Source organism: Schistocerca americana, chromosome 10, assembly GCF_021461395.2.
Source record: "Schistocerca americana isolate TAMUIC-IGC-003095 chromosome 10, iqSchAmer2.1, whole genome shotgun sequence".
Lineage (NCBI taxonomy): Eukaryota > Metazoa > Arthropoda > Insecta > Orthoptera > Acrididae > Schistocerca > Schistocerca americana.
This window is the reverse complement of record NC_060128.1, coordinates 90,787,519-90,802,079: the sequence shown is the minus strand read 5'-3', so window position 1 is coordinate 90,802,079 and position 14,561 is coordinate 90,787,519. Positions and strand designations below refer to the sequence as shown.

The 14,561-nt window shown below is 45.7% G+C and overlaps 1 protein-coding gene across 1 annotated transcript in view; it reads right to left on the bottom strand.

The window, feature by feature from the left end:
* The window catches only part of LOC124552627 (aminopeptidase N-like), a 230,330-nt gene that overhangs the window by 85,308 nt on the left and 130,461 nt on the right, over window positions 1-14,561 (bottom strand). The window contains exon 9 of the mRNA XM_047126952.1: window positions 6,396-6,477. Coding sequence (XP_046982908.1) covers window positions 6,396-6,477 — 82 coding nt within the window. The remainder of the gene's footprint in view (window positions 1-6,395; window positions 6,478-14,561) is intronic.

Here is a 14,561-nt window from a genome sequence, read left to right as displayed (position 1 = left end):
CTATCCTGGGAAAGTCAATTAACAAAGATTCAAGAACCGGCTTTAAATTATTACTCTAGGGATATACTTCAACCCCATATGTATCGCTCACATTGGGATCTTGAGGACAAGATTAGAATAATTATACCCCGCACAGAGGCATTTAAATAATCATTCTAGCCGCGCTCCATACGTGAATGGAACTGGAATAAGTGGTAGAATGGGACGTACCCTCTGCCACGCACCTTACTGTGGTTTGTTGTGCGACAGGTTTGGCCCCCCTCCCCCCCCCCCCCCCCCCCCTCGTCTTGACTACCACAAAAAAAGCCACGACGCGTGATTGTAATCCCCAGGTATTTAGTGAATTCTTTTTTAGTACTCATATGGATGACTTCACAATTCTCATTATTTAGAGTCAATAGTCACTTTTTGCACCACACAAATATTTTCTCTAAATCATTTTGCAATTCATTTTCATCATCTGATGACCATTTGTTGTTGTGGTCTTCAGTCCTGAGACAGGTTTGATGCAGCTCTCCATGCTGATCTATCCTGTGCAAGCTCCATCATCTCTCAGTACCTACTGCAACCTACATCCCTCTGAATCTGCTTTGTGCATTCATCTCTTGGTCTCCCTCTACGATTTTTACCCTCCACACTGCCCTCCAATGCTAAATTTGTGACCCCTTGATGCCTCAAAACATGTCCTACCAACCGATCCCTTCTTCTAGTCAAGTTGTGCCACAAACTTCTCTTCTCCCCAATCCTATTCAATACCTCCTCATTAGTTACGTGATCTACCCACCTTATCTTCAGCATTCTTCTGTAGCACCACATTTCGAAAGCTTCTATTCTCTTCTTGTCCAAACTATTTATTGTCAATGTTTCACTTCCACACATGGCTACACTCCATACAAATATTTTGAGAAACGACTTCCTGACACTTAAATCTATACTCGATGTTAACAAATTTCTCTTCTTCAGAAATGCTTTCCTTGCCATTGCCAGTCTACATTTAATATTCTCTCTACTTCGACCATCATCAGTTATTTTGCCCCCCAAATAGCAAAACTCCTTTACTACTTTAAGTGTCTCATTTCCTAATCTAATTCCCTCAGCATCACCCGACTTAATTCGACTACATCCCATTATCCTGGTTTGATGCAGCTCTCCATGCTAATCTATCCTGATGACCATACAAGACGGTAAATGACAGCATCAGCTGCAAACTGTCCAAGAGGACTGCTCATATTATATAGACCAGGAACAGCATAGAGCGCATGACACTTCCTTGCGGAACGCAGGATATTGCTTCTGTGTTACTCTCTCCGTCAATTACTGCGAACTGTGACCTCTCAGACAGGAAATCACGACTCCAGTCCCACAACTGAGACGATACTCCATAGACGCACAATTTGATTAAAAGTCGCTTATGAGGAAATATAAAAATATGGAAACAGTTTGACGATCCCTGGCGACAGCACTCATTGCGTCATGAGAATAATTCTGTTTCACAAGAACGATATTTTCTGAATCCGTGTTAGCTATTCGTGAGTAAATCGTTTTCTTCGAGGTAACTCATAATAGTCGAACACTGTATATGTTCCAAAAATCGTCCTGCAAATTGATGTTAGTGATATGCGTCGCCAGCCGCTGTGGCCGAGCAGTTCTTCAGTCCGGAACCACGCGGTTGCTACGGTCGCAGGTTCGAATCCTGCCTCGGACATGGGTGTGTGTGATGTCCTTCGGTTAGTTAGGTTTACGTAGTTCTAAGTCTAGGGGACTGATGACCTCAGATGTTAAGTCCCATAGTGCTTAGAGCCATTTGCACCATTTGATATGCGTCTCTAATTCAGCGAATTAGTCCTACGTCCTCTATGAGTATTGGTGATTTGTGCAGCTTTTCAGGTTTTAGGTACGGATTTTTCGAAAAGGGAGCGGTTGTAAACGATTGCTAAGTATGGAACTATTGTATCACCACGCTCTGAAAGTACCTTTGCTGTGACACACTCTGGACTAGAGGCCTTGCCCTTATTAAGCGATTTAAGCTGCCTCGCTACTCCGAAGGTACCTACATCCAAATTACTCATGTTGGCAGTTATTCTTGATAAGAATTTTGGGATATTTATTTCGTCTTCTGGAGCAATTTAGGACACCTATGTAGCTAACTCTGCTTTAGTTTCACTGTTATCATTAACATTAGCCTTCCGGCGACCATAATCATATTTCTTCGCGAAAATACATGTTCAAAGCCGGTGGTAGGCAGAAAAGATCTTCCGAAATTGTACTAAACGCTTTCTCTGAGAATTACTTTGAACAATTAGTTCATGAGCCCACACGAATTGTAAATGGTTGTGAAAACACGCTTGACCTCTTAGCTACAAATAATCCTGATCTAATAGAGAGCGTCATGATAGACACAGGGATTAGTGAACACAAGGTCATTGTAGCGAGACTCAAAACCATATCAACGAAAACCACTAAAAATAAACGCAAAATATATCTATTTAAAACAGCAGATAAAAATTCGCTTAGGCCGGCCGGTGTGGCCACGCGGTTAAAGGCGCTTCAGTCTGGAACCGCGCGACCGCTACGGTCGCAGGTTCGAATCCTGCCTCGGGCATGGATGTATGTGATGTCCTTAGGTTTAAGTAGTTCTAAGTCTAGGGGACTGATGACCTAAGATGTTGAGTCCCATAGTGCTCAGAGCCATTTGAACCATTTTTGAAAAATTCGCTTGATGCTTTCCTAAGAGAGAGTCTCCATTCCTTCCATGCTACTTATGTAAGTGTATACCACATATGGCTCAAACTCCAAGATACAGTATCGACGGCAATAGATAGATTCATACCGCAAAAGTTACTAAGAGACGGGACTGATCCAGCATGGTACACAAAACACGTCAGAACACTGTTGCAGAGGCAACGAAAAATGCATGCCAAATTCAGAAGAACGCAAAATACTCAGGGCTGGCTAAGTTTCACGGAAGATCGAAATTTAGTGCGGACGTCAGTGCGAGATGCTTTTAATACTTTCCACAATGAAACATTGTCTCAATATATGGTAGAAAACCCAAAGAGATTCTGGTCGTATGTAAAGTACACCAGTGGCAAAAAACAGTCAATGCCGTCACTGCGCGATAGCGATGGAAATGTTACCGATGATGGTGCCACTAAAGCAGAGTTACTAAATACAGTTTTCCGTAATTCACGAAAGAAGATGAAGTAAATATTCCAGAATTCGAAACCAGAACAGCTGTTAGCATGGGTGACATAAAAGTAGATATCTTAGCTGTTGCGAAACAACTCAAATCACTTAAGAAAGCCAAATCTTCCGGTCCAGATGGTATACCAATCAGTCTCCTTTCCGAGTATGCAGACACAATAGCGCCTTTCTTAGCAATCATATACGACCTCTCACTTGACGAAACGTCTGTTCCTAAAAACTGGAAAGTAGCACAGGTCACACCAATATTCAAGAAAGGAAATAGGAGTAACCTATTGAATTACAGACCCATATCACTGACCTCAATTTGCAGTAGGATTTTGGAGTATATACTGTGCTCGAACATTATGAATCACCTCGAAGAAAATGACTTATTGATACATAACCAACACGGATTCAGAAAATATCGTTCTTGCGCAACACAGCTAGCTCTTTATTCCCATGAACTAATGAGTGCTGTTGACAAGGGATCTCAGATTGATTCCATATTCCTAGATTTCCAGAAGGCTTTTGATACCGTTCCTCACAAGCAACTATTAATCAGATTGCGTGCATATGGAGTATCATCTCAGTTGTGTGACTGGATTCGTGATTTCCTCTCAGAGACGTCACAGTTCGTAGTGATAGACGGTAAATCATCGAGTAGAACAGAAGTGATATATGGCGTTCCGCAAGTTAGTGTCGTAGGCCCTCTGCTGTTCCTGATTTACATAAATGATGTAGGTGATAATCTGAGCAGCCCCCTTAGATTGTTTGCAGATGACGCTGTAATTTACCGTGTAGTAAAATCATCAGACGATCAATTCCAATTACAAAATGATCTAGAGAGAATATCTGTATGGTGCGAAAAGTGGCAATTGGCACTAAACAAAGAAAAGTGCGAGGTCATCCACAAGGATACTAAAAGAAATCCGATAAATTTTGGGTATACGATAAATCACACAAATCTAAGGGCTGTCAATTCGACTATATACGTAGGAAAGACCACATAGATAATATTGTGGGGAAGGCGAAACAAAGACTGCGCTTTGTTGACAGAATACTTAGAAGATGCGACAAACCCACGAAAGAGGCAGCCTACACTACACTTGTCCGTCCTCTGCAGGAATATTGCTGCGCGGTGTGTGATCCTTACCAGGTAGGATTGACGGAAGACAAATGCAAATAAGGGTAGCTCGTTTCGTGTTATCGCGCAGTAGGTGTGAGAGTGTCACTGATATGATACGCGAGCTGGGGTGGCAGTCACTGAAACAAAGGCGGTTTTCTTTGCGGCGAGATCTATATACCAAATTTCAATCACTAACTTTCTCTTCCGAACGCGAAAATATTTTGTTGACACCCACCTACGTAGGAAGAAATGATCACCATAATAAAATAAGAGAAATCGGAGCTCGAAAGGAAATATTTAGGTGTTCCTTTTTCTCACGTGCCATTCGAGAGTGGAATGGTAGAGAAGTAGTATGAAAATGGTTCGATGAACCCTCTGCCAAGCACTTAAGTGTGAATTGCAGAGCTCAAATGGTTCAAATGGCTCTGAGTACTATGGGACAACATCTGAGGTCATGAGTCCCCTAGAGTTAGAACTGCTTAAACCTAACTAACCTAAGGACGTCACACGCATCCTTGCCCGAGGCAGGATTCGAACCTGTGACCGTAACAGCAGCGCGGTTCCGGAGTGAAGCGCCTAGAACCGCTCGGCCACAGCGGACGACAATTGCAGAGTAACCATGTACACTCCTGGAAATTGAAATAAGAACACCGTGAATTCATTGTCCCAGGAAGGGGAAACTTTATTGACACATTCCTGGGGTCAGATACATCACATGATCACACTGACAGAACCACAGGCACATAGACACAAGCAACAGAGCATGCACAATGTCGGCACTAGTACAGTGTATATCCACCTTTCGCAGCAATGCAGGCTGCTATTCTCCCATGGAGACGATCGTAGAGATGCTGGATGTAGTCCTGTGGAACGGCTTGCCATGCCATTTCCACTTGGCGCCTCAGTTGGACCAGCGTTCGTGCTGGACGTGCAGACCGCGTGAGATGACGCTTCATCCAGTCCCAAACTTGCTCCATGGGGGACAGATCCGGAGATCTTGCTGGCCAGGGTAGTAGACTTACACCTTCTAGAGCACGTTGGGTGGCACGGGATACATGCGGACGTGCATTGTCCTGTTGGAACAGCAAGTTCCCTTGCCGGTCTAGGAATGGTAGAACGATGGGTTCGATAACGGTTTGGATGTACCGTGCACTATTCAGTGTCCCCTCGACGATCACCAGTGGTGTACGGCCAGTGTAGGAGATCGCTCCCCACACCATGATGCCGGGTGTTGGCCCTGTGTGCCTCGGTCGTATGCAGTCCTGATTGTGGCGCTCACCTGCACGGCGCCAAACACGCATACGACCATCATTGGCACCAAGGCAGAAGCGACTCTCATCGCTGAAGACGACACGTCTCCATTCGTCCCTCCATTCACGCCTGTCGCGACACCACTGGAGGCGGGCTGCACGATGTTGGGGCGTGAGCGGAAGACGGCCTAACGGTGTGCGGGACCGTAGCCCAGCTTCATGGAGACGGTTGCGAATGGTCCTCGCCGATACCCCAGGAGCAACAGTGTCCCTAATTTGCTGGGAAGTGGCGGTGCGGTCCCCCACGGCACTGCGTAGGATCCTACGGTCTTGGCGTGCATCCGTGCGTCGCTGCGGTCCGGTCCCAGGTCGACGGGCACGTGCACCTTCCGCCGACCACTGGCGACAACATCGATGTACTGTGGAGACCTCACGCCCCACGTGTTGAGCAATTCGGCGGTACGTCCACCCGGCCTCCTGCATGCCCACTATACGCCCTCGCTCAAAGTCCGTCAACTGCACATACGGTTCACGTCCACGCTGTCGCGGCATGCTACCAGTGTTAAAGACTGCGATGGAGCTCCGTATGCCACGGAAAACTGGCTGACACTGACGGCGGCGGTGCACAAATGCTGCGCAGCTAGCGCCATTCGACGGCCAACGCCGCGGTTCCTGGTGTGTCCGCTGTGCCGTGCGTGTGATCATTGCTTGTACAGCCCTGTCGCAGTGTCCGGAGCAAGTATGGTCGGTCTGACACACCGGTGTCAATGTGTTCTTTTTTCCATTTCCATAAGTGTAGATGTAGATGTAGATGTAGATGTAGATGTACTTACTTGTTTTGAAGATACGTCTTCAGGCCGGCGCGGAAACTGTCAGTTCCAAGTATGTGCTCGAACATACGGATGACAGACGCGGCTGAAGACAAAAGAAAGAGATGATATTAAGCACTGCATTTAAAAAAGATAGACATTCATTAAAAGCACATGTAGTTCTAGAAAAAGCGTTTTATAGTACTAAATGAAATACAATGAGGTGGCAAAAAGTCATGAGAGATAACTATATGCACATATACAGATAGTATCGCGTACGGAAGGTTTAAAACGGGAGTACGTTGGCAAAGCTTCATTTGTACTCAGGTGAGTCGTGTGAATACATTTCCGACGTTACTATAGCAGCAAGACGGGAACTAAAAGACTTTGAACGCAGAATAGTGGTTGAAACTAGTCACATGGGACGCTCCATTTCGGAAATCGTTGGGGAACTCGATATTCCAGAGATCCACAGCGTCAACAGCGTGCCGAGAATACTAAATTTCAGGCGTTACAACGCAGTGGCCGACGGTCTTCACTTAACAACCGAGAGCAGCGGCATTTGCACAGGGTTGTCAGTGCTAGCAGACAAGCAACAATGCGCGAAATAGGCACAGAACTCAATGTGGGACGTACTGCAAACGTATGGATCGGCGTATTAGGCCATTCCTAGGGGAGGGGGTAGCTGTATGGGTACAGTGTTATGCTAGGAGAAGTTTGTTTTCTATCTACATAAATGATCTTTTGGAGAGGGTGGATAGCAATGTGCGGCTGTTTGCTGATGATGCTGTGGTGTACGGGAAGGTGTCGTCGTTGAGTGACTGTAGGAGGATACAAGATTACTTGGACAGGATTTGTGATTGGTGTAAAGAATGGCAGCTAACTCTAAATATAGATAAAGGTAAATTAATGCAAAAAATTGTTCAAATGTCTCTGAGCACTATGGGACTTAACATCTGAGGTCATCAGTCCCCTAGAACTTAGAACTACTTAAAGCTAACTAACCTAAGGACATCACACACATCCATGCCCAAGGCAGGACTCGAACCTGCGACTGTAGCGGTCGCCCGGTTCCAGACTGAAGCGCCTAGAACCGCTCGGCCACACTGGCCAGCTAAATTAATGCAGATAAATAGAAAAAGAATCCCGTAATGTTTGAATACTCCATTTGTAGTGTAGCGCTTGACACAGTCACGTCGATTAAATATTTGAGCGTAACATTGCAGAGCGATACGAAGTGGGACAAGCATGTAATGGCAGTTGTGGGGAAGGCGGATAGTCGTCTTCGGCTCATTGGTAGAATTTTGGGAAGATGTGGTTCATCTGTAAAGGAGACCGCTTATAAAACACTAATACGACCTATTCTTGAGTACTGCTCGAGCGTTTGGGATCCCTATCAGGTCGGATTGAGGGAGTACATAGAAGCAATTCAGAGGCGGGCTGCTAGATTTTTTACTGGTAGGTTTGATTATCGCGCGAGTGTTACGGAAATGCTTCAGGAACTCGAGTGGGAGTCTCTGGAGGAAAGGAGGCGTTCTTTTCGTGAATCGCTACTGAGGAAATTTAGAGAACCAGCATTTGAGGCTGACTGCAGTACAATTTTACTGCCGCCAACTTAAATTTCGCGGAAAGACCACAAAGGTAAGAGAGATCAGGGCTCGTACACAGCATATAGGCAGTCATTTTTCCCTCGTTCTGTGTGGGAGTGGAACAGGGAGAGAAGATGCTAGTTGTGGTACGAGGTACCCTCCGCCACGCACCGTATGGTGGATTGCGGAGTATGCATGTAGATGTAGATATAGATGCAGATGTAGGAAAATTGCGGGCAGACCAATACACAAACTAAAATTTAAACACAGAGAAAGTAAGCAGTCGATCGCACAATTCCCCATGCGTACCTTCAGGCCGTCGACCTGGAAATTTTAGTATGCCACACTGTTCTGGAGATGATTGCACACGTATCAAGAACGTAGCGGGTTAGATACTCCTCAACTGTGGGTGGGTTAGGGGAGAGGTTGGGGGAATTTTGACCACACTGTGCAGAGAGTTGGCAAAGGTCCAACGGTCCAATGTCGGTGTTGACGGGCCAAGGCTAAGTGTAAAGCTTTGTGTCGTGCCGTCATCAAGGGTACACGAGTGGGCCTTCGACCCCGAAAGCCCGTATCAGTGATGTTTCGTTGGATATTTTGCATGCTAACACTTGTTGACTCAGCACTGAAATCTGCAGCAGTTTGCGGAAGGGTTGCACTTTTGTCACGCTGAAAGATTCTCTTCAGTCGTCGTTGGTCCCGTTCTTGCAGGATCCTTTTGGGGCCACAGCGATGACGGAGATTTGATGTTTTAGTGGATTCCTGATATTCACATACACTCCGTAAATGGTGGTACGAGAAAACCCCCACTTCATTGCTACCTCATAGATGCTGTGTTCCATCTCTCGTGCGCCGACTATAACACCACTTTCAGACTCACTTGAATCTTGATAACCTGCCATTGTGTAAGCAGTAACCGATCTAAAGCCATCGGCTCACGGACCGTGCTGTCGAACGTTAACGTTGAGCGTGCCAAGTTCAGCGTGCTGCTGAACGCTCAGGAACGATGTGACTTGTGATACGGTACGGGGGACCCAGCGTGGTATACGCGATTGCAACGCACTCCAGCGGCAGTTGAGCGATGTTTCTGCTTCGTAAATCACACGGTTTACTAAATGGGCGCGCATAAAATTCCCACGTTAGCTCTATTAAAACGCACATTTCCTCCATTGTCCATAAGCTAGTCACATTGTTCAATATGCAATATACACAAATAAAAACTTCAATATCCATGCAATGTTTTAAGACAGAAAGTACCATCTCCAGTCAATAAGGACACAGGCTAGTTCCGTTACAAATTTGCAATAAATCTCCACATAAGATAAATATTATTTCATGATTCCCACATTTTAGTATAACCCCAAGGTCATTCCTACCCAGTAGCAGAACCTTTGCAACAAGTGAATTACGAAACATTAAAGACAATGGACCAAAATATCTTTATACAAGAAGCGCAGGCTGTCCCGTAGATTAACAAAAAAAAAAGAAGGTGAACTTATATTTACATAACAATATAGTTATATTAAACTAATATGAAACATCAGAACCTATTAAACACGTGGATGTTAGGGGGAAAAAAAATTCGACGTGGCGGTACACGAACCACCACCATATCACACATCATATTGACAAGGGGAGGCCGCCAATTGTGAAATTCAGATTCGATTCATACTGCGCATAATAAAAGCTCATGGCCAGAGGTGCAATGTGGCAAAGCACAAAGATGCACTTCTCAGCCGTTGTCGAGAAAATCGACAGTTAAAAGAAACCGTTGCGGTGAAATACTCTCTACGATTAACAGTTTTCCACAGCGTCGTGGCGCAGCGGTAAGCGCTCGGGTTTGTAATCCGAAGGTCGTCGGATCGAATCTCGCGCCATGCAACTTTTTTTTTATTAGTATTTGTTCTTTGTAATTCAAATATATATATATATATATATATATATATATATATATATATATACAGGGTGTTTCAAAAATGACCGGTATATTTGAAACGGCAATAAAAACTAAAAGAGCAGCGATAGAAATACACCGTTTGTTGCAATATGCTTGGGACAACAGTACATTTTCAGGCGGACAAACTTTCGAAATTACAGTAGTTACAATTTTCAACAACAGATGGCGCTGCAAGTGATGTGAAAGATACAGAAGACAACACAGTCTGTGGGTGCGCCATTCTGTACGTCGTCTTTCTGCTGTAAGCGTGTGCTGTTCACAACGTGCAAGTGTGCTGTAGACAACATGGTTTATTCCTTAGAACAGAGGATTTTTCTGGTGTTGGAATTCCACCGCCTAGAACACAGTGTTGTTGCAACAAGACGAAGTTTTCAACGGAGATTTAATGTAACCAAAGGACCGAAAAGCGATACAATAAAGGATCTGTTTGAAAAATTTCAACGGACTGGGAACGTGACGGATGAACGTGCTGGAAAGGTAGGGCGACCGCGTACGGCAACCACAGAGGGCAACGCGCAGCTAGTGCAGCAGGTGATCCAACAGCGGCCTCGGGTTTCCGTTCGCCGTGTTGCAGTTGCGGTCCAAATGACGCCAACGTCCACGTATCGTCTCATGCGCCAGAGTTTACACCTCTATCCATACAAAATTCAAACGCGGCAACCCCTCAGCGCCACTACCATTGCTGCACGAGAGACATTCGCTAACGATATAGTGCACAGGATTGATGACGGCGATATGCATGTGGGCAGCATTTGGTTTACTGACGAAGCTTATTTTTACCTGGACGGCTTCGTCAATAAACAGAACTGGCGCATATGGGGAACCGAAAAGCCCCATGTTGCAGTCCCATCGTCCCTGCATCCTCAAAAAGTACTGGTCTGGGCCGCCATTTCTTCCAAAGGAATCATTGGCCCATTTTTCAGATCCGAAACGATTACTGCATCACGCTATCTGGACATTCTTCGTGAATTTGTGGCGGTACAAACTGCCTTAGACGACACTGCGAACACCTCGTGGTTTATGCAAGATGGTGCCCAGCCACATCGCACGGCCGACGTCTTTAATTTCCTGAATGAATATTTCAATGATCGTGTGATTGCTTTGGGCTATCTGAAACATACAGGACGCGGCGTGGATTGGCCTCTCTATTCGCCAGACAAGAACCCCTGTGACTTCTTTCTGTGGGGACACTTGAAAGACCAGGTGTACCGCCAGAATCCAGAAACAATTGAACAGCTGAAGCAGTACATCTCAGCCATTCCGCCAGACACGTTGTCAAAGGTTTCGGGTAATTTCATTCAGAGACTACGCCATATTATTGCTACGCATGGGGGATATGTGGAAAATATCGTACTATAGAGTTTCCCAGACCGCAGCGCCATCTGTTGTTGAAAATTGTAACTACTGTAATTTCGAAAGTTTGTCTGCCTGAAAATGTACTGTTGTCCCAAGCATATTGCAACAAACGGTGTATTTCTATCGCTGCTCGTTTAGTTTTTATTGCCGTTTCAAATATACCGGTCATTTTTGAAACACCCTATATATATATAATTCCCGGCAATCAGTTGCAACAATTATGCATACAATAAGTTGTTGAAAGTCGTTTGTCATGGAAAAACTGGCGACTTCGAACATGATTATCTTTTCCGCAAACAAAGTTGTATTTCACAAATGTTATTAATTGTCTTATTGTCTTCATAATGTTTACCACGTATAGTTAACGGAAGACGTAGAAATGATATTCTGAAACGAATACGTATAGTGTAAGTCAAACGTTCGAATTAGAATAGACACCCCATGATATATATATATATATATATATATATATATATATATATATATATATTATAAAAAACAAATACTAAAAACAAAGGTTGCATGGCGCGAGATTCGATGCGGCGACCTTCGGATTACGAACCCGAGCGCTTACCCTTGCGCCACGACGCTGTGGAAAATTATTAATCGTAGAGAGTATTTCACCGCAACGGTTTCTTTTAACTGTCGATTTTCTCGACAACGGCTGAGAAGTGCATCTTGGTGCTTTGCCACATTACACCTCTGGCCATGAGCTTTTATTATGCGCAGTATGAATCGAATCTGAATTTCACAATTGGCGGCCTCCCCTTGTGAGAGCTAGAAACCCTACTCACTAAACTGATCGAATAACATAATGCAAACATCCTATCCTAGTATCTTGCTTCTTGCTAAAAGCTTTACTCGTAGCTATGTTACTAACTGAAATTTAACTATAACAAGTTGTACCAAGAAAAATGCGTTTTTTGGTGGATCCTCAGTGGGTTGTTGGCTTCAAATGGCATACTCAGATAATACATAAGTTACAATAATTCTTTTTCCACGTATATGATGTTTATCATTACTTTATTGCAACAAATCACACAGTTAACAACCGGTGTTCGAGAGATTCTCATTTTGCTGGTGCTCAGAAACGGCATATATACATATAGGCTTGAAATGAATGCCAATATGGCGCCTCACAACTCTGTACTGAAGGGAGACGGCGAGCGTGTGACGTAGGTGGCGTTGTGCCATCTCATTGGTCAACGGTCAGACGCACGCTCAGAAAATCTGACATGCCAGATATTGCCCTGCACGTTCAGAAAGACTCCCGAACGTGCTGTTCCACGCTGTGACGGCAGAAACCCGGCACACTCAACGTTCGGATGCTCGGTCCGTGTGCCGACAGCTTAAGAACTTCGCCAGACACTTGTTGTCTTATATAGGCGTTGCCAACCTCAACGCCGTATTCTGCCTGTTTACATATCTCTGTATCTGAATACGCATGCCTATACCAGTTTCTTTGGCGCTTCAGTTGCATGGCTTCGAGAAATAAAGGTGGTTTCTGTTTGTTTAAAGTAATTTTGGTCTATACTATGTTTGGAACATGGTGTAATATGCTGATAATCACTAAACTGGGGTTCCCATACTTTTTTTCACAGTGAACTACTTGACTTTTGAGAAATATTAAAGTACTACTACAGCTTCTTCACTTTTTAACGAACCCAGAGGTGGGGGAGGGGTGGATGCTTGTTGCAAAATGCACACTTCGATTTCAAACGCAGTCTGTCTTCGTATCAGAGTGTTATTTAATGTAACACCCAACAATGCGACAGTAACAATAATAAACCGTTCATTGTGTAATGATTACTGCAGCACCACACAATGGTACACTGCAAAAGTTAGCGGCAGTTGCAAGGCGGCACGAAAACTTTCGGATGATCGCCGACAAGACTGGATCAAAATACTGCTAACTTCAAAACAATGTGAGCAATTCGCAGCCCAGGCAGTGATGATAAATCTAGGGAAGTCTAGAGAAGAAACAGTCCGAAACAAAGATTCTGTGGTAAGTCTGTTTTCTTTAATACACTCCTGGAAATTGAAATAAGAACACCGTGAATTCATTGTCCCAGGAAGGGGAAACTTTATTGACACATTCCTGGGGTCAGATACATCACATGATCACACTGACAGAACCACAGGCACATAGACACAGGCAACAGAGCATGCACAATGTCGGCACTAGTACAGTGTATATCCACCTTTCGCAGCAATGCAGGCTGCTATTCTCCCGTGGAGACGATCGTAGAGATGCTGGATGTAGTCCTGTGGAACGGCTTGCCATGCCATTTCCACCTGGCGCCTCAGTTGGACCAGCGTTCGTGCTGGACGTGCAGACCGCGTGAGACGACGCTTCATCCAGTCCCAAACATGCTCAATGGGGGACAGATCCGGAGATCTTGCTGGCCAGGGTAGTTGACTTACACCTTCTAGAGCACGTTGGGTGGCACGGGATACATGCGGACGTGCATTGTCCTGTTGGAACAGCAAGTTCCCTTGCCGGTCTAGGAATGGTAGAACGATGGGTTCGATGACGGTTTGGATGTACCGTGCACTATTCAGTGTCCCCTCGACGATCACCAGTGGTGTACGGCCAGTGTAGGAGATCGCTCCCCACACCATGATGCCGGGTGTTGGCCCTGTGTGCCTCGGTCGTATGCAGTCCTGATTGTGGCGCTCACCTGCACGGCGCCAAACACGCATACGACCATCATTGGCACCAAGGCAGAAGCGACTGTCATCGCTGAAGACGACACGTCTCCATTCGTCCCTCCATTCACGCCTGTCGCGACACCACTGGAGGCGGGCTGCACGATGTTGGGGCGTGAGCGGAAGACGGCCTAACGGTGTGCGGGACCGTAGCCCAGCTTCATGGAGACGGTTGCGAATGGTCCTCGCCGATACCCCAGGAGCAACAGTGTCCCTAATTTGCTGGGAAGTGGCGGTGCGGTCCCCTACGGCACTGCGTAGGATCCTACGGTCTTGGCGTGCATCCGTGCGTCGCTGCGGTCCGGTCCCAGGTCGACGGGCACGTGCACCTTCCGCCGACCACTGGCGACAACATCGATGTACTGTGGAGACCTCACGCCCCACGTGTTGAGCAATTCGGCGGTACGTCCACCCGGCCTCCCGCATGCCCACTATACGCCCTCGCTCAAAGTCCGTCAACTGCACATACGGTTCATGTCCACGCTGTCGCGGCATGCTACCAATGTTTAAGACTGCGATGGAGCTCCGTATGCCACGGCAAACTGGCTGACACTGACGGCGGCGGTGCACAAATGCTGC